Raw genomic sequence first — 24,113 nt, forward strand, 5'->3', positions numbered from 1 at the left:
TTGAAGATATTTTAGCTGATCAGGGGACATTAAAATACCATCAATATGGGTGAAAGCAGTCAAGTAATTGATGCATACCTTGATAAAAAACTGTCCCTTGCACAAAACCAAGGAAGACTGTGCTTCTCCTTCCAAGCAGACTAAAAATGAGCATAAACATAAAAAATAACAATAAACTGAAACCCCATCAGTGCAGATCTGTATTCCTAAGGCTCACTTTCTAATCTGGGGGGGGGAATGGTGAATTTGTGACTGAAGAGCTTTCAGATGGCTGCCTGCCCAGGCACTGCACTGCTTACTAGCGTTTGTGGCTACTGGAGTGGAGCTAAGTGGTACCGTAGGTGAATGTTATTGTGGCCACTTAAAGGACCATTCTTGCTCTCTACAAAAAGCCAGTGTCCTCAGAGACATGTAAATTAAGGTTGAATTGCAGCTCTCAACATCAAATGAAGGTTGAGGAATAGTAAATGATGATCATCCTAGTCTTTGAACATGTGGGCTGTGTTTGGGATACAAAGATAAAGGAAGATTTAGCATCCAGGCTTCGGGTCTCGGATTTGAGGTAACATTCAAGCATTTTCAGAGAAAAAATGCATTCTCTTTTTAATTGTACCAGTGTAATCACATCTGGGTGGGTTACAGCACCTTATCCATGAGTTGATGCAGGTCATTATCCGCTTGCATCGATGTTTTCTGAGCGCTTGTTAAATGTGCAGGGAGCAGGGCACACGGATATCTCCTGCCACCGAGCGGTTTCTCTAGGGTCCCTCTGTGTCACTTACGGCTGAGTCACAACGTGTTGACTAGCTCAGAAGAGGACTCTTTAATACTGAAGTTTCTATAGCTGCCAGTTTTACATTGTTAAGGCTCATACCAGAATACAATACAGGGGTTTGATGTGAGCGATTCCATTCACTGTACACAGAGACAGTGTGAGCCAGGGATGTGTTTGCGGAGCGCAAGCTGGCATTTCTGCTCTGAATCAGACAAAGCAGAGACCTTGGCCTGAACCTCTGATGTCTGGAAGATGCAGCTGGGTTATTTTCAAACCCAGCCAGGCAGAAGTTTCATCAAAGCCTCCATACTTCTCGTTCAACCTGAGTTCCTGCTCCAGCAACACACTCCTTGCCTGGGAGATGCCTGACTATCTCTGAACTTAGAGGCACACAACAAGTAGGACTCATGCCCTGTGTTAAACCACATGTGCTAGGTGTAGTTTTTTACTGGGTGTGTATATATTAGATGGTATATATTAGTTTTAACTGGGTATGTATGTCTTGGATAGTTGGCCGTTTGCCACTAGGCCAAATTATACTTTCAGTCTTTTGTAAAAAAAAATAGAAAAAATATTTTAAGTGTGATTTAATAAAAAGCTATTTTAATAATGTACTTGAATATGTTAATGCAAATTAATTAACATCAATAGTAACATGTTGATATTGAATTTTTTATATGTTGTTTTGAATATTTTACATGCTTTTTCGTGATAGGAGGTTTTTAATGATAGGAAATAGTGGGTCAGAAATTACGCAGATTGTGTCAATGTCATCCAACTAAAACTGCCACAGAACTGTGGCAGAACAAGGCTCCCAGCGCTGACAAATGCAGATAGATTCCCATCAGCGATGTTATTAGGAGAGCAATTAGAGATCCAAGAGGATTACATGAAAGTTTATCGAGAAAGTATCTGTTTTAATGTTTGCTTTCATTGTAGTCCATACAGTGACTAAAAATCATCACTCCGACCCGAAAGATGTGGGTTTCGTGGCATTAGTTTCAGTGCCCTCTAACTCCCAGAGCTATTTGAAGGAAATGATATTTCTTTCCAGAGGAGAATAAACTAAAAGCAGGTATCTGGTGCATTGAGGGATGGTGTGACTGTGCGTTAATGCATTAGTTGAGTACTTGCTTTTTTTCTCTCATATTTGATCTTTCCTAAATGACTTTGAATGGGAGGGATGCTTTGTACTTTCCATTATCTTTATGCAACCTAGACTTGCCTACGAGGTTGATCTTGACAACAAAATGGTCCTAAGGCTCTAGAAACTTCTGTTGTATCTTCCCGAGTGATGTCTTTTGTTCCCTAAAACTGGAGATACCACCAACTCAAAGGTTCACAACCAGTTCAGATCCTTCTTTCTTCATACTGGGAACTGAGCATCACTCCCATCCCAGTTGAAATGACCTTTCTGTTTGGGTCCTGAATAACATGACCATTATTTGCCTGCCTGTATTGCACCCATGGGGTTTTTTTGCTGCTTTTCTAACTGTGAGAGCTTGAGGTTTCTCAGGTGAGACTCTGAAATCAGTGCCTGGGAGTCTGCCAAGGACAAGTATAGGTCCTCAAGTGCAAATACTGAGTGTCTGTCTGTACAGACACTCATGTGGCTGTTGTAACTGTATAATATTTTGGGTTTGAGTGGATGAGATAAACTACGTGCAAATACCCATCAACAGTCATACTTCTCTCTCCTTTTAAGAGCTTTGAGTATATAAGGCAAAGTCCATCCAGGAGCTTCTCAAAGAATATCCTGCCTTGGCAAGGGGTTGCTCTAGGTGATCTCCAAAGGTCCCTTCCAACCCTAACGATTCTGTGAGTTTATACATAGTATATAGTATAAATTATCTGTTTCCTGCTTCAGAGCAATGAAAAGTAACTGAGAAAGTAAAAGTAATTAAGCAGAAGCCAGTCAATGGCCCTGAAAAGAGAAAGGGGCTTTCTTAATGACAAACTTTTCAATTCAGAAATAATAATGCTTGCTTTATGGTAATCCCAGTTGTTTAGACTGGAGCCCCTTGGGGCTGGGGCTGTTTCTGTGTATTGGTTTTCCCACTGCTTGAAAGCAGGTCTCTACAGTTGTGACTTGGAGGTTTACAAGCTATCTAATATATATATATGTATATGTAGATACATAAATAAAAGAAACTACTTGCAGGTAATTTCCAGGCTGTTCACATTGATGTTTTTGCTGACGTGGGCAAGATTGTGCTTGGCTTTGGGCTCTACAGCCTGAAAAGAGTTAGAGACCTATTGGCTTCTTTTCACTGTTTCGAAACATCAATTAAACTGAAAATAGGGGCTGTAAATTATGGCAACCTTTGCAATGACTTTTCATTTGTTGGATAGATCTGTGATGGTGTGAAAGCACTGTTAATAATAATAATAAAGATTATTACTAACTTCCTCAGGAGCTCCCAAGCAAAGTGCAAATTGCTTTGTGCGTGGTATCAAATTTTCATGGAATGGACTCTATCGTGGCGACTTTCAGTCTTGATAAAATTCAGATGACCTAAAAACAATGCTACCCCTTCAAAATGCGCATTTTGTCATCTCAGCTGACAAATGTGAGTCTTCTCCATTTAATCAGCATTGTATAATGACTGCCACTGAAAAACAGCCAGTCGGTTTTCCCTTGCTGTCCTGTAAAATGGATAGGGAGCCGTGGCTTAATTTGTTGGTCTAAGAACTTGCTAAAAGTCTAACAGCCACAAAAAGCGTGCTTTGGGCTGAAGAGTGGCACCACCCACTCTCTATTTCATGGAATCATAGAATAGTTTGAGTTGGAAAGGACCTTAATATCACCCAGTTCCAACCCCCAGTGTAAAGGGATTTGCATGTTTCTGGCTTTTCAGCAGTTGTTTGGGGTTTATTTTTCTGAAACACTCCAGGAAATGCAACACCAGTCAAAGTTTTCAGACCATAGTTCTGTAGACCGAGGATTTTCCTGAGTTCATGAGACAGCTATAGCCGCGTTGACATTGGCTGTGCTAATTCATGAGCCTGATAAGAATTTCCCCCGAAGCATTGGCACTTTGGTGAGAAGAGAGTGAATTCTCCATGGCCCTTTCACTCTTAGCACCTCAAAGACGTCAAGTCACAAGCAGTGAAAATGCTTTGCTTTTGTGCTAGTTATGTGTTTGCTGGAAACATAGTGGAGAGCAGATAGGTACCAGTTATTTGTGCGGGACACGGAGTTCTCCACAGCTGACCTGTGCTGAAGTGTAGCCTTGAGGTGCAGGGCTTCAGGTCCTGTAGATAATTCTGTTTCCCTCGTTCCCAAGGGCATGCCGAGAAAGCTGTCCGGCTGGAGACCAGTAACGAGTGGCGTCCCTCAGGGATCGGTGTTGGGACCGGTCTTGTTCAACATCTTTGTCGCTGACATGGACAGTGGGATTGAGTGCGCCCTCAGCAAGTTTGCCCATGACACCAAGCTGTGTGGTTCGGTTGATCCGCTGGAGGGAAGGAATGCCATCCAGAGGGACCTCGACACGCTTGTGAGGTGGGCTGATGCCAACCTCATGGAGTTTAACCATGCCAAGTGCAAGGTCCTACACCTGGGTCAGAGCAATCCCAGGCACAGCTACAGGTTGGGCAGAGAAGAGATTCAGAGCAGCCTGAGGAGAAGGACTTGGGGGTGTTGGTTGATGAGAAACTGAACATGAGCCGGCTGCAGTGTGCGCTTGAGCCCAGAAAGCAACCGTATCCTGGGCTGCATCAAAAGCAGCGTGACCAGCAGGTTGAAGGAGGTGATCCTGCCCCGCTACTCTGCTCTCATGAGACCTCACCTGGAGCATTGTGTGCAGTTCTGGTGTCCTCAACATAAAAAAGACATGGAACTGTTGGAACAAGTCCAGAGGAGGCCACAAGGATGATCAGGGCACTGGAGCACCTCCTGTATGGAGACAGGATGAGGAAATTGGGGCTGCTCAGCCTGGAGAAGAGAAGCTGTGTGGAGACCTCAGAGCAGCTTCCAGTGTCTGAAGGGAGCTACAAGGATGCTGGAGAGGGACTCTTCATTAGGGACTGTAGTGATAGGACAAGGGGTAATGGGTTCAAACTTAAACAGGGGAAGTTTCGATTGGAGGTGTTGAGGCACTGGCATGGGTTTCCCAGGGAGGCTGTGAATGCTCCATCCCTGGCAGTGTTCAATACCAGGTTGAACAAAGCCTTGGGTGATATGGTGTAGTGTGAGGTGTCCTTGCCCGTGGCAGGAGGGTTGGAACTGGATGATCTTAAGGTCCTTTCCAACCCTAACTATTCTGTGATTCTATGATTCTTTAATCACTTGAAAGCCTGGTAAGGTGACAATAAGCTTCTACCTAATCCTTATTTATCCTGCTATATGCAATAGCTTACACTTCATCTAATTTTGATAGAAGAAAAAAAGTCCTCCTGAGGCTGTCTCTTTTTGCTCAACTTCACTTTTCAGCTAGCAGTTGAAGATAGAGAGGAGATCCACAGCCAGGATTTTGACCACTGAATTACTTCTTTGTCAGTGAAATTTCAGCTAGGCTTGTTTCCTCACTGGAATGACCGTGTGCATCACAGCTCTGCAAAGCTCACTGCTTTTCAGTAGCTCACAGACAAAAGGTGCAGCAAACAGCTTAAGAATCCTGAATTTTAGCATTTATCCATCTATCTTTTGAGATTCCTTTAATTTGATGCTTTCTGGCAGCAAAGACAGGTTTGCTTCAGGAGTGATGATGGGTCCACAGGAAAGCAGGCAGATATTTCTGCTACCCGTCCATCCACAGTGAGCTGTACAGGAAGAAAACAGCTTTCAAACCGAGCTTCCAGCTTCCTCCAGGTTTGATTGAGAGGATTCAGAAGGCCCAAAGGAAGAGGCCCTTTTCTTCTCTGTACTTTAAGTCCTGCTGTTGAGATGGCGCTTTACACTGCAGAGCCCTACTTTGGTGTTTGTGTGTCATTCATGCTTCCCCAAGGGGAAGCTCACAGGGTGGCTGCATCCAGATGGGCCTGCCAAGTAATCCTGGCTGCTCAGCAGGGTGCCTCCTTCTGTGGAGTGACAAGGGCCAAAGAGATGAAGAGGGAAAGCAGTGTGAATCCATCCCAGGAGGTGAAGATGCAAGTCCTTTTCTCTGTATAAATTGTCCTTGAAGGGAAAGTGTGGGTAAAGCTGTACCATGAAGCAGATGTTCGGATCATGGTGTCAGATGAGGCTCTTTTTAAGGTCAATTTTAACTGTTGACACAACCCAAAGGTGCGTGTAGCTGTCAACTGCTTGCTTTGAACGTTCATTCTGCTTTAATAAATTGAAGAAATTCCTTGTTCTGTTAAAATAACAGATGGCTGAAATCCTAAAGCTGTGGTTATGACCCATGTTGAGAAATCTACCTGCCTTCAGGATTAGGTTGCCCAATAGTTTCATGTAACAAGACCAGAAGTGCAAGTTTCACTTACTTACAGCATGCCGTTGTTGGACTTAAAAGCTCTCTTCTGCAAAAATAAGGGAGATTTAATGTGATTGGTGGTGGTGTTCATTGTGCTTTGGAGAGCATTCAAGCTGAGAAGTTCTGGCTTTCTGAATGTTTAGTTGATGAAGCTAGGCAAAGTGAACTGTGTTTTCTTTAAGCATTTGAGCCTTCATCATCCATGCAAGTGGAAATGCTGTTACTGATTTTGGGTGTCAACGGGATTAAGCACCTATGACATGAGGCTGACATCTTGTATGGATCTGTGTTTCATGTTATCATGGAACATGACATGGGATTTTGTTTGCAATGAAACAGGTCCAGTATTAGAATAAGTTGTTGTAGTCAAAAACAAGTCAGCTTTTGGGGTTTTGTAATTGTCTGCATCACTGTTGATCATGTCCTCCTTGATGATTATCAGCATGAAACTTCACCTAGCAATGGTATTCTCACTGGTTTTCATTAATGTTTCACACTTCTCCAGTATTTCTAAAGGGATGATGAAGGGTTTACAGTTGAACACCAGAGCAGGAAGACTCAAGAAAGGACAGCCTCTAGTAAGTGGCAGAAGTCAAACAGAGATTATAGCTTGTGTTTAGATAGCATCTTTTGACCTAGAGCTTCCGAGGAGAGTTAGTGAATTTATTGAACTGCTCTCCGTTCACCACTGCTTCTTCATCATGAGTCGAAGAGAGGGAATGGAGCCAGGCTTCCCATGCTGAGGACCTGCCAGATTTTGTAGCTGAAGAGTAGGGTAATTGTGAAATATGCTGACAAAGCAGACTAGAGACAAAGTAGACTAACGGGGCTGATGCTACTGCATGCTGCTAGCTGCTGAGGCAGGCATGAAGAATATTATGTCACTTGTGGAGCTGTTGGCATTGTGTCCTTCATATAGTTTTTTCTCGTGTGATCCCGTGCTCTGACATGCAGGATTGATGTATCATCTCAATAACGTGGAAGGACTGGGGTAAGTCAGTGAAATGGCTGTATTTCAGTACGGTGTCTCTCAAGGGAAGGACATCAGTCAATCACAGGCTAGAAAAAGCAAACAGTGTCCGATCACTGTGTGACATGAAGTTCTTAATGTCCCTGTGTGCAGACCTGTGCCTCTGTTTTCAGGCACTTCACTTCCTGAACGGTCATGTACTTAACCTGTGTTGAGCACAAGGGTAGATCTTGCTGCATTTCGCAGTGGAGAAACACACATTCCAGTAGCAAAGTAGAAATGAGAACTGGTAACAGGGAAACTTCAGTTAACTTCCTGAGGAGATCTGCCATACCAGTTAAGCAATTACAGTGACACCATTAAATTACAAGGAATGGGTTTAGGAGATCGCTGTGGCTACAAAGAAAGATTTCACACTGATCCTTTAAATGTTTTGTTTCTTGGATCTGCTGAGGAGCTATTTCATGAGATGACGGCTCTGCTGCAAGTGCATCAAATCACTTTCCGCGTAGACGAGATCTCAGGGACACCCCATTGAAATGACTGGTTGTCTGGCACAGGAATGTTTTATTTGCTAGCAGTAATGGTGATTTCAGGTCACACTGATTGATTGCAAGTGGAGATCAAAACATTTTTGAGACAGGCTAAGCACCTGAATGAAGGTAGCCGGTATCCTTTCTCATTATGCTTTGCATCATTGTTATCAGAACCATCATTTTTAGTTGGTCTGAGCAAAGATATGAAGAACTGAATTTGTAAGTAAGGCCACTTTCCTTTTTGTGGTGTTCTCATCTTGGCGTAGTCAGAGCACATTGACACAGCTGTGTGGGAAGACAGCAATGGTAGCACTGGTTTGCATCTAGTCAAGGACTGGTAGCATCTGTTTGATGATTAGCTAAAGGATTTCAGCTGTTAGAGCTGTCATCCTGACACCTTTGATGAGCATTAAAATAAATCTGTGCTACCAGGAACTGCACATTTCCCCCCCCCACCCTTTTGATTTGCTTGACTCTTTGTGTCCTTGCCGATAACTAGCAAGGCTAATGCATTATAAACTCTGCAAAGCAAAGCAGGCGGCTGTCATTTTTTGCACAGCAGATGTTCCTGATCAGGAATCAGACAGAGGATCTCATCACTCTTCCTCTGAGCAATTTAATTTGTCTATTGCATGGCACACCAGCCACCTCCTGTCTCATGACTGATGTGCCCAAGTCCTACTTCATTTCAGGATCAGTTCCTTTAATCTTACAGAAATATTAGGGGGTTTTGCCAGTGCCAGAGCAAAGAGAGTGGAGAAAAGGAGATTGCTTCGTTGCTTAAAGTGTCACCAATCAAATGCATCATAATGAAAAGTAGCAAAGGCCTTCTTCAAAAAAGGAACCCAAGTACTACATTTTAAGAGAACTAGAAAGTGCTGGATGAGAACTTTTCTGAAGAAGCAGCAATATAGATTTCATGGTGTTTCTTCAGCAGTTGTAAGGCTCAGGAGTAGTGGTAAGCAGCATATAATCCATCAGATTCTTGTAATGCAGTGTAGCGAGGTGGAAAAAATGATATGTTTTTAAGAAAAGTTGTTAGCTGTGGCTCCAGTTCTCCACTCCTTAATCACCCAAGTTGTCCAAAATGAATAATTACTGGGGGTTTTGCTTGCTTTTCCACTTAGTTTCATGAAACTGTATCGCCCTGCTGCAGTTTTGCAGTGTTGTTGGGTACTGCTGGACACGTAAATTCTATGGTTATTCTATAGTTAATTTCTCAGTTATTAGTCTAGCACACGGCAGTCATTTTGCCTCGCTCCTAACTGCCCCCTGACTGATCTAGCATACCCAACCAGGGGGGCAGCCATTGCTCACCCTGCAGAGAAGGCAGCAGAACGTGCCCTTTATCTGCCAAAGACTTGCTAAAAGGAGAGCTGGCCTTACCTGGTGCATATGGGCAGCCCCACACGGAACTGCAGTGTCCACAGCCACAGTCGTAGCTGTCAATCCTGGTAAATGAACGCACTGTATTTGAGGAGCTCATTGGTGTCCATCACTGGTATACCTAGAAGCCATTCATATGGTCTCTTTTCCGCTTGGCAGGTTGACAGGACAGAAGTGATCCGCACCTGTATAAATCCCGTCTTCTCCAAGCTGTTCACAGTGGACTTCTATTTCGAAGAGGTGCAGCGGTTGCGGTTTGAAGTCCATGACATCAGCAGCAATCACAATGGGCTGAAGGAAGCAGACTTTCTTGGTGGCATGGAGTGCACTCTTGGACAAGTAGGTATCACCACCATTTTTCCCCTCGTTGCTAATCCCCTGTACGTATGTGAAATACAGCACTTTGTTAGATGACTGATGGGTGAGATTTGTCATTCATGACAAAACTCTTAATTCCCGCTTTGAACAGGGTAATTAAGAACTTCTGCTGCTTTGATTTACTGCTGTAATATAGCTTCAAGTTAGCCAGTGCTATAAGAAACAGAGCATCTGCTTGGCCCCATACAGCAGAGCTCAGGCTCTTTATACCAGTGTTGAGAAATAGACTCGTTTGGAAGGAAGCTATTGTTCCTAATATTATATGGGATTTAAAGCAAGTTTCAAGTCCAAGGAATGCTTACAGTTATACTTTATTCACACAGGGTAGTGCCTGGTGATTTGGCATCTAGAGAGATAGGGTTGGGTTCATTCCAGTCATCCAAAAGTTAGGTGTCTAGACTAAATTACTCCTCTGATTTCCATCTTTAGTTCAGTGGAGAGAAACAGGCAGTTCTAGCAGTTCCATCACAGATTAGGGTAAATTGCCTTCAGGAGATACCTGTCTTTTCCCTTCAGTTATCAAGAGAGTCTGGACAGCTGGCTTGCAGTAGATGCCTAACTTTTGAGATTACTGAATTTAAGGGTGGTGAGTCCTCTTCACAGGATCGATATCTAGAAGTGATCAGAGCCAGGTCTGCTGTCAATTCCTATATTGCCGACTGCTAGCATGCTACAGTGCTCCTGGTATCAGAGTTTATTTCCAACTGTCAGACTTGTTGTTATGCTTTGGTCTCATAACACAGGTCCATAATGGCAATGCCAAGGATGGCCTCAGTTTCCCTGAGCTGAGTGTAAATTTGCTCTCCATTCTGTGGTAGCTTGTGTAATGAGACCAAGGGATGCTTTCATCTCAATTAAACTTTGCAATACCTCCACATAAGTTTGTAACCTGAACGTAGTAGCTTGGTGTGGAAGATGCTGCAAAGCTTTTGTCTCCTATTTTCTCACCTTCTGTTGTTGCTCCCTCAACTCCACTGCACATGAATCCCTTTGGTTTTCTTCCCAAGCATGCTGAAAGAGGAAAAGTCCGATCAGTGAGGGAATTAATGTGAAATGTATTGACTAAAGTTCAGTGTAAAAATACCGGTGATTAGGATGTTTACAGTGCACTATAAAGTCTGTTCGTTTTGACAGACTACTTGTGGCCTTAATGAAAATAAGCTATCCTGTAGCACCAAGGAGAATGAGAAACAAAGGAAAAAGTTATTATAATGTTCTTCTTGCTTAATTGGCTTGAACAGGAAAGGGAAAAAATGTCATTGCTGCTGCCTGTAGCATAAACGTCTTTATAATGATTTGATCTCTAAAAATAGCACACAGCTGGGTTGGTTGCAGTGTAATTTTAATGGTAACCAAGAAAAAATAATAACAGTGTGAAATCTGTTTGCAGCAATGTAGCCTGGAGGACTCTGATCTCACATTTAGGCTGGTTTTGGTGGGTTTTTTTGCCCTCCCCCCTCTAGTTTTTGAACTTAACATCATGCTCATTATCTTCATGGCCTCCTCTGGACTTGGTGGAGGAGGTCCACATCCCTCTTGTGCTGGAGGCTCCAGAGCTGCACACAGTGCTCAAGCAGTAATATTTTAACTGCCATTTGGGGGTACCACTGTATAAAAGTGACGTCTAGCTTTCATATAGGTGCTTCAGATGCTATGAATCAGTTCGTCCTTGGTAATGGTTTTACAAATGTTGTCTGTAACTAAGGAAAGTAAATTCTTCCACTTCTCCTTCCCTTTTACTTTTTCCCTTTCACAACCTTAGGAAAAGTTTTCAAGCACTCCACTCACCTGGAGGATTCCAACTGAATCCCCATCTAATCACTGAAGATTTTGTCCTTCTGTGCCTTTGTGGTTGCTCACAAGAAGTGTGGTTGCTTCAAGGAGCATAGCATAGGATAGATTTATTGGGGGGTTTCTTATTTAGTAGGTTGGATTTTTTTGTCCATCAAAGAACAATGGAAAAAACGTCCTAGATGGACAAACACTGCCAGAAATTGAAATTGGATAGCCTAATTTCCATGGTATATTCAGCTGAGATAGCAAAACCAAGTCCTTTTCTATTTATGTTTTAGGTTTAGTTTATGTCTTATGGTTTAGTGCCTTCATGTGTTCTGAGCCTCTCTAATGCTCTCATCACAATTGTGCATATTCCACAAACTTTATAAAGCATTGAGATTGCATTACTTAGTACAGCAAGGGCTCAGCCTTTCTAACTTCAAAGTTAACTCCTGAAGCACACAGGAAGGTGGCTTAGTTTGACTCTGCGGTTTCACCCAGAAATCTCAGCCTGATCTTTAAGAGCTCACCACAATTACTTCAATGAATAATCATTCTCTGTCGAGCCCTAAACAAACATACATTGCCATGACATTCTTGATTACTGCTCACTTGCGCCTGCAACAGCATGAAGATACAGGAACCAGCTTACATGCTGTGAGCCATCGCAGGTCTGCAGGGTGGGAATAGCCTTTGTGCCTTTTCTTCCATTGCTTACCAGGGCTGGTCTTTGCCATTTTTAAGTGGTGATTTCATTCCTTGTTTGGTTTCTTATCATTTACACAAGTGTTAAAATACTGCTACAGTTCACAACTCCCCTGCTTGCTCAACTAGCATTTTGCTTTTAGTTGACTAGAGAGTGCAGAGAGCTGCAGAGATGTAAATCTTTTCCTGCCAAGAACCTTTCCAAGTATTGTTTAGAGAGTTCAGATTTCCCATACACACATTTATGTATAAATGATATTGCAAATCTTCTTTCACCATAATGAGTATTATTGTTTCTTCTGTGCTTTTAATAATACGTGCCATTAGCAGATTATGCACTTGAAAATGCTGACTGATTATTAGCTCCGTTTCAGCCATTGCAAATCCCCTTGCTCTTGAATTGGAGAAAGGCTAAAAGAGCCATGATTGCACCTGAATTAATTATATTAAAGTAGTCTGTATGGGAATATTTGCTTAATAGGGTGTTGACTGCTTCCGTGGTGCAAAAAGCATGGGACCAGTGTTCTCAAGGTGTTTGAATTCCTGAATCTCATTAGATTTCTGTATGCCTCCTGAAGTATCGGAGTACCTTTAAATAGCTGGCCTTTGATCTCCTCCAAATGAAGTTGCTCAATTCATTAGTGGGATGAATAATGTACTTTATTAGATAGGAATGTCATTTTTACCAGGGCTGACTCAGAGCACAGACTAATCAGCAGTGCAGCGCTTTCTCTAACTTTACCTATTCAAACACCTCAGGTATCTCTTGGTTTGCTGTTGCAGCCTGATCTCTGCAGCTGTAAGATTTTCAGTTCTAGATGAATATTGCTGGGAAAAGTTAATGGAATTACTTGCACAGTTTGTACTGCTTTGTTTTTACCTACTTTATCTTCTTCTGCGAATGACTGTGGCAGTCTTTAGAAAAGTAATTCAAAGTTTAGTTTGCTAATATAAGGAGTTGTTATTATTGTGACTAATTCTGAAAGGGCTGTTACCCCTAATTAAATTCAAAGACCTTTTAGGCTATTGATAAGCTATTTCCTGTAATCTTATTTCCTCTTGTGATAGGGATAGCTTTTTTTCTCAGTATTCTGTTTTGATTAACTATTTTCAGATACAGGTCTTCAACAAAGACAGAAAGAGGTGTAATTCATCTGTAAATAGGCTGTGAGCTGATCAGTACTATAGGGAAGAGTGGCGAGTATGGTATAAGAAGTGTCATGTGTGATAAAACTGGCTCTTCCAAAAAGAAGGAATTGCATGAGCAGTTGGACAGAATGAAACTTCCTTCATTGTGGACACATACATCTGAACTTGATGCCTTGCAGTGGATTTCTTGGTACCTGTGAAGGGGTGAACTCATCAACCAAACCTTTTTCATGAGAGCAGTTATGTCACTGGCATCTGCCTGCTGCCTGGTCTCTCTTCATGTTGAAATGTAGCACACTTGATGCATCTTTGACTATCTGCCATGATTTATGTGAATTATTTGGGGGGTTCAAAAGTGGCTGGGGCATGAGTAGAAAAACAGACACAAGCATGTCAGAGTTGTACAAATCCTGCTTTGTCAAAACAGGCTAAAGGTGAACACGCAAAGAAGGAGAGAGTTTCTGCACTGGGAGACAGAGCTACCTCAGTCCTTCATCTGGGAGATGTTACAGCTGTGACAAAAGGTTCTTTAAGGGTGGTACTTATTTTTACACGAGAAGGGCAGAGCTTAAGAGAGCATGTATCATAACTAGTAAAGACTTTTGATATGGTTATGTCCTGACTTTTACATGTCACAATCCTTCTCTCACTGTAGTCAACTGTTGTTTTAGAAAGGCAAGGTGGCTGTATTTTGCTGAGCTCTCTGCACTTGGAGCCTACAATTTCACAAGTACCTGTCTCACTTTTTGAATCCAAGCAACGTTGAGCACATCATGGTGCAAGCAAAAAGCCAAATAAAACAGTGATTGGAACACCAAACACAGTGGGTTCCTCCCTGAAAATGTGGAGGACAGCCCAAGAAGGCTTAAAGAGCGTTCATCCTCTCACTGCAAGCAGTAGGGTAGAGAGGATGCCAGTAAGGTAGACCAGTAAGATAGATAAAGTGGGTTTGGAGCATATAATGCTTTAATAGCTGTTAGTTAATTTAACTGGACCAGGACGACTGACACTGTATTACAAGGGTTTGAAGAATCCCCTCTGAAAAGGAACATGTTTGTTCCAAACCAAAGTGAAAATACAGCTGAGGTAAGGTTTGAAGACTCAGTCTTGTCAGTTTAGGGTATTAACTGAGTCCATCTGAAGACACTAAAACATAACTAATAACTGAGGCAAAACCCTTGGAAAAGACAACTTCAGGGCACAGAATTAGCCCTCGCCGAACTTTAAGGAAGGAGGAGGAGGCAGAGCTGTGGTACTGTGAAATGTAAATCTCATCACAGGGAAAGGTCAAACAGGCAGAACACGCTTCCTTGTTGGTCTCAGAAACACCGCCACAGGGAGATGTACACATTGTTGTGAGCAAAGTGATGCCACGTTTCGAGAAAGCTGCTGGTTTCTAAGTGAAGTACACCACTTGGGAAGGACATGCATAGTGTGAGCAAAACGATGAGAAGATGATCTCGGGGAGGTTCAGTAGATGATGGGTCTGTAGTACCACAGAGGAAGATGCGTGGACTAGCACTCCATAAACATGAGGCTTTAAGGACACTAGTGCATGAGTTAATGTGATGCCAAAACCATGGACAAGGCTGAAAGCTTACAGTGGTCGTTCTGCAGCTAGAGAGGTAGTTCCCCTGCGATTTGAAAAGATACAAATTGAAGCAGTCCCTAAGAGAGATGGGGAAAATGATGCTTCTTGAATTAGAAACCTTATCAAGCCACAGAGCTGATCAGGGACCAACATTCACTGAAGGGCACTTAAATAAATGTCTAGAGAGGAATGTGCAGATTTTTGCAAGGTGTTTGCTGGGTTTGCCTGGGGTACAGTTTATTTTCTTCACAGTAGCTGCTATGGGGTCATGTTCTGGATCTGTGCTAGAAACAGTGTTGATAGTTCAGGGATGTTTTAGCTACTGCTCAGCAGTGCTTACAGAGTCACGGCCTTTTGTGCTCCTCACCCCATCCCAGCAGTGAGCAGGCTGAGGGATGCAGAAGGAGTTGGGAATACAGTCAGCTGGGGGTACAGTCAACTGACCAAAGGGATGTTCCACACCATATGACATCCTGCTCAGCAATAAAAGGTGTGGGAAGAAGGAGGAAGTGGGGATTGTTTGGAGCGCTGGCGTTTGGCTTCCCAAGTAACTGTTAGGTGTGATGGAGCCCTGCTGTCCTGGAGATGGCTGAACAGCCGCCTGCCTGTGGGAAGCAGTGAATGAATTCCTTGGTTTGCTTTGCTTGTGTGCACAGCTTTTGCTTTACTTTACTGAGATAAACTGTCTTTATCTCAACCCACGGATTTTGTCACTTTTAACCTGCTGATCTCTCCCCCATCCCACTGGAGGGTGGTGCTGAGCAGACAGCTGGGGTTAAACAATGACCCAAGGGCTGGTGAAAGATCCAAAAGAGGCATTTTTGGAAGTGGTGTGATAACCACGTTTCTTTCCTTGATATATCAGCATCGTTCTAGGGGGTGTTATTAGGGAAACAGTGTCTACATGTACCACTGCTCTTTGGTGGGAGATTGCTTTCCAAACTTGAGGTTGAATCATGTATAGTGTGAAGGACTCTGCACTGGGAAAAGTGAACGCGTTTGATGGCGATTGAGTCTGTGTAAAAGACATTTGGATCAAGGGAAAAATGCTAGAAAAAGGAAAAGACTGGGTGTTCTTTGCAATCCTGAAAAGCATTGGGTCTGCTAGGAGAAAGTTAAGCAATTGTGCAAGTCTTTATAGGAGCAATACCATCTGGAGAAGAATTAACACGGAGATGCTGGGAAATGATTGTTCAGCTAAAGCTGTTTGAGTATCCCAACTGGCAAGGAAGAGATACAAAGGCTTCTTCAAGCTGTGTACTGTGGAGGGAAATTTGTGCTTAACCTGGCTGTCTCAATAACTAAATGTGGGGTTCCTGTAAGAAAGTCCAGTGGGCAGAAGAGGCCAGTCTGAGTAAACAGTTTGAGTCATTGAAGGAGTTACTCTATTCAACTCAATGAATTGTGTTCTTCCTGTTCTGCTTGGTCCTATCTGCTTGCCTTGTCCTTCCACTGAGTCCTGTCTGCAGGCTTCCTGGGGAACTTGCTTCTCAGTCATGGTCTTAGTAACTCTGTGCTAACTCTGATCGTGGATTAAGGCGCTACTTTGATACAAAAGAAAAGCAACATAAAAATGAGATTACAGTAAGCCATGTATTTACTACAGCTTCGGGCTTATTTCCCTTTGTTTTGATTTTTGTGCAGATTGTTTCTCAGAGGAAGCTCTCCAAGTCCTTACTCAAACATGGGAACACAGCAGGAAAGTCATCTATAACAGTAAGTCCATCTTAAATGCACTCTTGGTTTCCTGTTATGTAGAAATATCTGATGTGACTAATTCTCCCTAAAAGCATCCTGCTAAGTCACCAGAACAACCCTTGATGGAGTGATTATTTAACAGATAATTACATTACAAGCATCTGACAAATGCTTGTAAGGAAATGGCAACAGATAATGTATGATTTGCATGAAAGCCACAATACTTATTACTACTACTTTTAAGTACTTTGACAGCAGGCAAGTTGTACCACTCAATTACTTTAAGTTGAAGGTCTAGAACCTTCAGAAGCTCAGTTTGACCCATTCTGACACATGCAGGAGTCTGTTGTTTCTCAGCCCTTGGGCTTTTTGCAGTTCCTAAAACCAAGAAACTAGCAGAGCAGACACACACACATGCACCCAACACCACCAAATGCAGAAGGTTGATGAGATTAGGTATTTTAGCTGCGTTGTAATGCAATTACAGGCTGGGTAGTTATAGTCCCGTGTGTATCTTGAAATCTGCAAATCAATGTATTACCTCTCTTTCATCTTTCTCTTTGCTGGCTTGTTGGGGAGATCAAGCTTGTCTGCACCGAACCTAGCATGCTTGTGACATTTGCAGCTCTGCATTAAGACAAAGACTGTACTAAAATATTCTGCTTTGGGGATCTCTGCTCTGTTGCCTCATGGGGTTGAGAAGGGCTTTTTTTCCTTGATGTGCAATTAGCCAGATGGGTTTCTTTTGGCTTGATTGTTTAGATTTTTTCCTGCCTTCAACCACACAAGAGACAGCAGACTGTGAGAGAATGCTTCCTGAGAGCCCAGGGGAATCTTCTTTCTTAGATGTCTTCCTTGTTCCTTGGAGAGGAAGAGATTTGTTTTAATGCATAAGGTAAAGTCATGTTTGATCTGGGCTTGGAAAGGAATTCCCCACTCATCTGGCTGAGGAGAATCAGGAGAGCATTTTGCTTCCTAAATAACTTGGTTTGGCTTTCCTGCTGGCATTATCTGGGCATACTTTATCTCATCTGCCTTCATAGTGTTCTGCCCCCCTCCTGTTCTATGAGGGACACAGAGGAGTCTAGTCTTGTGAAAACACAAATGCTCTGGTTCATCTAAAATCGTTAGGCTTGTAACTAGAGTGTTCTGGGAAAAGTTAATGCTCTGTGATACACAAAAGGTGAAAGAAAATGAGTTAATAGTCCCTGCTGGCCTAACACTGGATGATAACTGTGCAGTATGGACCTTAGTTACTTGCTTTGGCTTCCAGCCAGTAGAACTAAATTGTTGACTGTGCTTGAATGGGAGAAAACTGAACTCAGACAAGAATTATTGTGTGAAAAGTTTGCTGTCCCAACAGAATAAATCAGGATGGATTATTTCGCATTATTTCAGGACCTGGGGGCATACCCGGTAACCACCTCCTGTGTGCCTGTGGGATGGTACTTGCATGCACACTTAGGCATCTGTGCCCCTACATGGCTGAGTGTGAATATACCACAAGTCACTGCTGTGAGGTGTCACAGCCAGAGGGGATTTTACTCCATTCAATTTGTTGGTAATTATAACATCAACTTTTAATTACTGATTTGGGCATTGAGGAACAAATATGACAAAAACTCTTAGGGAAAACACCTTTTCTCCCACTTCCCTGTACTCAGTGCCAGTTCAGGCACCTCTCCCGACCCCCTTCCTTCATAGTTTCCACTCCCTTTGCCTTCCGTTCATGCTATGCTCAGTCCCTTTGGTGAGGTGATGGGTGGCACAGGTCAGGATCAGAGCATAGGAAATCTACTTTTCTACTACTCTGTTTCTTACTCATTTTCTCAGCTCTGCTGAGAGGGCTTGCACACAGGCCCTGATCCCTTTGGGGGCATCCCTGCTCCAACATAGGCTTAGCTGTGCCCTCAGAGATACGTCCTCTGGCATGGAGCACCTCCTTCCAGGAGTGCGTCTCCACTCTGATCCCAGCAGCGTTCCTTTCTCCATACCTCTTCCTGGATCTTCTTCAGGGTGAACTCACAGGGCTCCTACTGCTGTTCCCTTTGTGGCTCCTGCCTCTAGGAGCTTCCACCCTTTCTTAACTGTGTTCACACAGAGGTGCTGTATTGCGCCGCTGATGAGTTGATGTTTCGGCGTGCCAAGCCAGCTGTGGGGCTCACATCTCCTTGCACAGGTCACCCCTGAAGCCTCTGCTCCCAAAACCCTGCCAGTTATGCCCAGTGCAGAGTCTAAGTTAGTTTCTGCCAAAGAAACTCCATGAGGACCTGCAGTCCATGTGGTGGAGATGGTCTGAGCCTAGCTGGGAAGCTGATGCGGCTTCCAAGTGTGTGGCTGTGGGTATAAAACACCTCAGAAGCAGGTTCTTCTGGGCAATTTTTAATCTCTGGAGAGGATATTTATAATAGAGAAAAATCTTATAACTGTCAAATAGAATATAATGTGATTTGTTTCAAAGAACATAGGGAAATATCCCAGGTTTGGTTAATACCTTCTCTCCACTGAAGCATTTTAATGGCTGTTTTGGTTGGGTTTATTGGGGTGGGGGGGTTAGCAGCATTGCACAGCACAGTGACTGTTATCATTAGCAGCATAGTTTCCACCACCTGAAGGAATCACACTATGTTACTTTAGTGTTACTTTCTTCTGGCCCAGTCTACAGTGAATGGTTCTGCCACTGTAGCTATTGCAGAAAAACTCTACCAGGAGCACTCTTCTAATGTAAATGTGCCTTTCATAGCGACTAATGACAGGTGACTTTGCTTCTTTTTCCATTTAGCTTACCAAATTATGCTGAAGCATTATTTTTTCCTGTCTGAGGAAAAGTACTTGGTCAGAGGAAAGGGGTCCCTGATGGATGTTGATGTCTGTACATTGACAGGTGACTGACAAGACATAGTTGAGTGATACAGAGTGATTTGGGGTTTGTAGGCTTAAAACGGTGGCACCCATCAGCTGAGGAAGGGATTCACCGAATGCTCTTAGCGCTGATTGCAAAGGGAAACATTAACTCGTGCCATGCTAATGGGGTCTACAGCCTTCACACTGGGCAATGGCACCTTTCTCCCATGTCATTCCACTATGCAAAACTCAAGTGCAGCTTTCCATTTAGGTGATTGCCGAGGAATTGTCTGGCAACGACGACTACGTTGAACTTTCCTTCAGTGCACGGAAATTGGATGATAAGGTAAGCTGCTTGGTATTAACCTCACTGAATGACATAAGAATGCCTGCAAATAGAATTTGATGAGCTTTTCCCTGATGGATCTTTTCTGGCTTTCTATTATGAAACACAACAGAGATTTCAGATGAATGTTCACAGTGAGGCTTTCCGCAAGTTACAGAGTAATTAAACAAAAAATAATCAAGGGAATCTAATTAAAACCAAGACAGTTAATTACACTGTAACCGAGACAGTTTAATCATTTAAAATGCCACACATCAGAAGTGCTTAGAGAAGTGAACTTTCTGTAAGCAGTCAAAGATGTTGTACTTGAAGCCTCTTAAAATAAAGCTTGAAAACTTCCTAAGAGCTGAGTCATGATGTACATTTGGTTCAACAAAATGTAGCTGGAATGTGAGAAAAAGGTTCTTGCAGATTTGTTAATAACTTTTTCCCTCTTTAATAAGAAGACTCCCCACTGACTCGAACAGTGCTCTTCTTTATGAGCTCTACCCATCTCTGAAAATAGCTGTTGTTGTTTAATAACATAAACATATATTAAGCCTTTCAAGCAACACTACTTGAGGTGCTTGTAAGCTGACTGCTTGTAAAGCACACTGTTCTTTCAGTGTAATAGCAGACATAATTATTTGTGGGAATCCGGGGGGTGTTTTTGTATATAGATGTCATAAGACTATGATCCTAATAGGGCTTTACATATAATTGGATATAAGGAGAAAATTCTTTCCTGTTAGGGTGGTGAGGCACTGGAATGGGTTGCCCAGGGAGGCTGTGAATGCTCCATCCCTGGCAGTGTTCAAGGCCAGGTTGGACGAGGCCTTGGGTGAGATGGTTTGGTGTGAGGAGTCCCTGCCCATGGCAGGGGGGTTGGACCTTGATGATCTTAAGGTCCTTTCCAACCCTAGCTATTCTATGATTCTATGAATGATGTGGTTTAAACCCAGTCAGGTAACTCGTTCACTCACTTCCCCCCTTTCTTGCCCTCCCCCTGCTCCCGGAGGGACGGAGAGGAGAATCGAAAAGAATGCAACTCCCACGGGTTGAGATAAGAACAGTTTAGTAACTAAGGTATAACACAGATCACTACTGCTACCACCAATGATAATAATGATAAAGGAAATAACAAGGGAAGAGAATACATCATCTCACCACCAGCCGACCGATAACTCGCCCCTCCCCAGCCCGACCAAGCTCTGACCGATACCTCCTCCAACCCTGCAGACTAGCCCTTGCTAACTCCCATTCCTGGGCATGACGTGCTGTGGTATGGAATATGGTCAGTTTGGGTCAGGTGTCCTGTCTCTGCTTCCTTGCCTCCCCTCCTCCCTGGCAGAGCATGAGGATCACAAAGTCCTTGGCCAAACCTAAACATCACTATCAGCTCTGTTCCCAAGCTGAAAGTCAAAACACTGCACTGCACCAGCTACCAAGAAGGGGAAAAATGAGTGCTACTGCTGAACCCAGGACATTATAGTTGTACTGGATCACAGTATCTACCATTCTTACATATAAAGCTGCTTCTAATTAGAGGCATATGGTCATGCTATACAAAAGTTTCTGATTCTGATGATCCAAGCATGTGTTTGTGAAATGTGACATTGTGAATAGCTTAAAATCAAATCAGTGAGAGTACTTTTGGATACAGACATCAGATTGTCAAAACCAGGCCCTAGCTGATGAATAGTATTTCTGGTCAAAGCTGCCAGAAAATCTCAGGTGAGCAGAAAACACCCAAGAAGATGAATAACAGTGGAATTTATGTGGATCACGCAGGTACATAACGTTCCCATGCTCAGGATCATTAACAATCCTAAATGATCAGGACCTGAATTTGCTTCTCATGTGAAAGATGAACAACCTTCTTCTTCAGTTGCTGGAGTCTTAGTGTTTCTGAATCGCGGAATTGATTTAGGTGTCAAAATGTAGATTTAACAACCTCTCTGTAGACAGCCATCTTTAGGTGTGATTTCCAAAGTTGTATGCAAGTCCTGCTTCACATGCTGTCACATCTGGGAAAAAGGAAAGAACATACAGAGCATAGGGAGGTTCTGCTTGGTCGTTCCTTTTCCACAAATGTAAAATGTGATCTGATAGAAATTGTGATTTCTTATGGCTTTTGTTGGTAGAAATTAAAGGGATACTGCCAGAGTGCTCTTCTGAGCTAGTGTTGTCTGGGCAACAGCTTTAGAGAGGGATGGAAACACTTTATGGGTGTAAGTTAAGGAGGATCATTTTGAAATACTGCAAGAATATTGTCACTCTTGCCATTTTATCATGTCCAGGCAAGGTGAGCTTCATTAGGTTGCCCAAAGAAGGTGTGAATACTCCATCCGTGGCAGTGTTCAAGGCCAGGTTGGATGGAGTCTTGGGTGACATGGTTTAGTGTGTACTGGCCCTGCCCATGGCAGGGATTTGAAGCTGGATGATCTTAAGGTCTTTTCCAACCCAAACCATTCTACGATTCTATACCAAATTCCTGAGTGATGCAGTGTGCAACTCAAACAATGACTTTGTGTGTGTTATCTGAATCAAAACTCTTGTCTTCAACTGGTAAAAATCACTGGAAGACTGTTCCAGTTGAAAGAAACCTTTCAGTTTCCTCCAATTAGGGATGTAGCTCTAAACCTGGCTGGACCTTGGCCTACCTCATTTGTGAGAAAAGGCTTTCGGTATGGCTCACAGTGAGCTTTGACATCAGCACTTGCAAGGCACTGTTAGTAATTGCTGGTATTAAGGTCTGAAATTACTTAGGTTGCATAGTTTAGCCATTGATGAAAAAGCGTGGGTGCTCCAATGTCACATAAAGGTCAGTTCATCAGAGAATAGAGAAGGGTCCCTCTTGTCAGACCCTGAACATCATTTTACATGGCTTTCCCTACTCAGAGAAGACCTGAGTAGAGATGTAACATCAGAGAAACAAACTGAGGGCTGGAACTGGCCTTGGAGTCTCCTGAAAGACAGGGAAAGCCTGTGGAAGCAATTGTTCTTGCTCTGCTATGCAGGGTCACCTTTGTTATCCCAGGGATTCCTGCGCTGGTAGCTATAGGGGTGGCAGAAGACACCTAATGAATCCTAACGTCTCACAGCTTGCAGATAAGGGAAGGTGGTGAGGGAGGTTCTGAATGTGCTTTAAAGATAGGAATCAAAATAAATCCCATCCATATTACCAGAAGACGTATCTTGAATGGACCTTGAAAGAGGATCCAGACTGTGGTCCTTAAGCATTCGAGTTTCCTCCACTAGAGAAAAAGATGTGAACAGCACGTTTTTGACAGATTTAACAAGGTTTGTTAATATGACTTAACAGACAGACTATGTTTGTTGGCTGTATTATTGGGGTTGTTTTCACTCCCTCCACATAAAACTGCAAGAGGTTTAGAGAATCATAGAATCATAGAATAGTTTGGGTTGGAAAGGACCTTAAGATCATCAAGTTCCAACGCCCCTGCCATGGGCAGGGACACCTCACACTAAACGATGCTACCCAAGGCCTCGTCCAGCCTGGTCTTGAACACTGCCAGGGATGGAGCACTCACAACCTCCCTGGGCAACCCATTCCAGTGCCTCACCACCCTAACAGGAAAGAATTTCCTCCTTATATCCAATCTAAACTTCCCCTGTTTAAGTTTTAACCCGTTACCCCTTGTCCTATCACTACAGTCCCTAATGAAGAGTCCCTCCCCAGCATCCCTATAGGCCCCCTTCAGATACTGGAAGCTGCGCTGAGGTCTCCACGCAGCTTCTCTTCTCCAGGCTGCACAGCCCCAACTTGCTCAGCCTGTCTTCATATGGGAGGTGCTCCAGCCCCTGATCATCCTCGTGGCCCTTCTCTGGACTTGTTCCAACAGTTCCATGTCCTTTTTATGTTGAGGACACCAGAACTGCACACAATACTCCAGGTGAGGTCTCACAAGAGCAGAGTAAAGGGCACAACCCAAGCAAAGCCGACTTCATTTTTCCTGTAAGGTGGCAGAAACATTCAGTGACACATCATAGGAAAGCCACGGGTATGAAAGTTTCCTTTGGTGAAGTGACTTTGCAGAGATAAGGGTGTATTTTTTATTGCAGTGCTTGTTTGGAAGGTACAGCCGCATTTTCACGTTTCATTGGAGCCCTGTCTGCTCAGCTGGCACGTCTTTGTTTCAAGAGATCCACTGAGAACCCTTCACAGTGGAACAGTAACTTTTGAGAAGGTTCTATTGCAATAATAGCTGTGTCACAATTTCCATAACAAGCAGCTACGTTTTGATGATAGCTATAATAAATAACGAGCACTGGGGCAGGGAAACTGCTTTTCCTGGTCTGAAAGAGGCAGTTATCATTGCTAAGGGGAGATTCTCCAGCAAATGGCAGCAAACTACAGGCTAATGCTGCTCTTTTATATATATCAAAGTTTAAGCCTTGTACTTGTGTTACCACTGTGTAACTGCTGCACGTACTGAAAGAACAACGTGCATTCTACCACTAGCAAGTACATTAATCATTTAAACATTATTAAAGTAGCAAAGCATTAAACCTTTATTGTTGCGATTCTTCTTCGAGAGG

The 24,113-nt window shown here is 43.2% G+C and overlaps 1 protein-coding gene across 1 annotated transcript in view; it reads left to right on the forward strand.

Annotated features, from left to right (window-relative positions):
* Positions 1 to 24,113, forward strand: part of CPNE4 (copine 4) — a 186,632-nt gene that overhangs the window by 75,457 nt on the left and 87,062 nt on the right. Inside the window, exons 3-5 of the mRNA XM_062621863.1 lie at positions 9,244 to 9,423; positions 16,328 to 16,399; positions 19,497 to 19,571. Coding sequence (XP_062477847.1) covers positions 9,244 to 9,423; positions 16,328 to 16,399; positions 19,497 to 19,571 — 327 coding nt within the window. The remainder of the gene's footprint in view (positions 1 to 9,243; positions 9,424 to 16,327; positions 16,400 to 19,496; positions 19,572 to 24,113) is intronic.

Source organism: Pezoporus occidentalis, unplaced genomic scaffold, assembly GCF_034315485.1.
Source record: "Pezoporus occidentalis ecotype Australia unplaced genomic scaffold, CSIRO_AGI_Poc_V1 ctg235, whole genome shotgun sequence".
In the NCBI taxonomy this organism is placed as follows: Eukaryota; Metazoa; Chordata; class Aves; order Psittaciformes; family Psittacidae; genus Pezoporus; species Pezoporus occidentalis.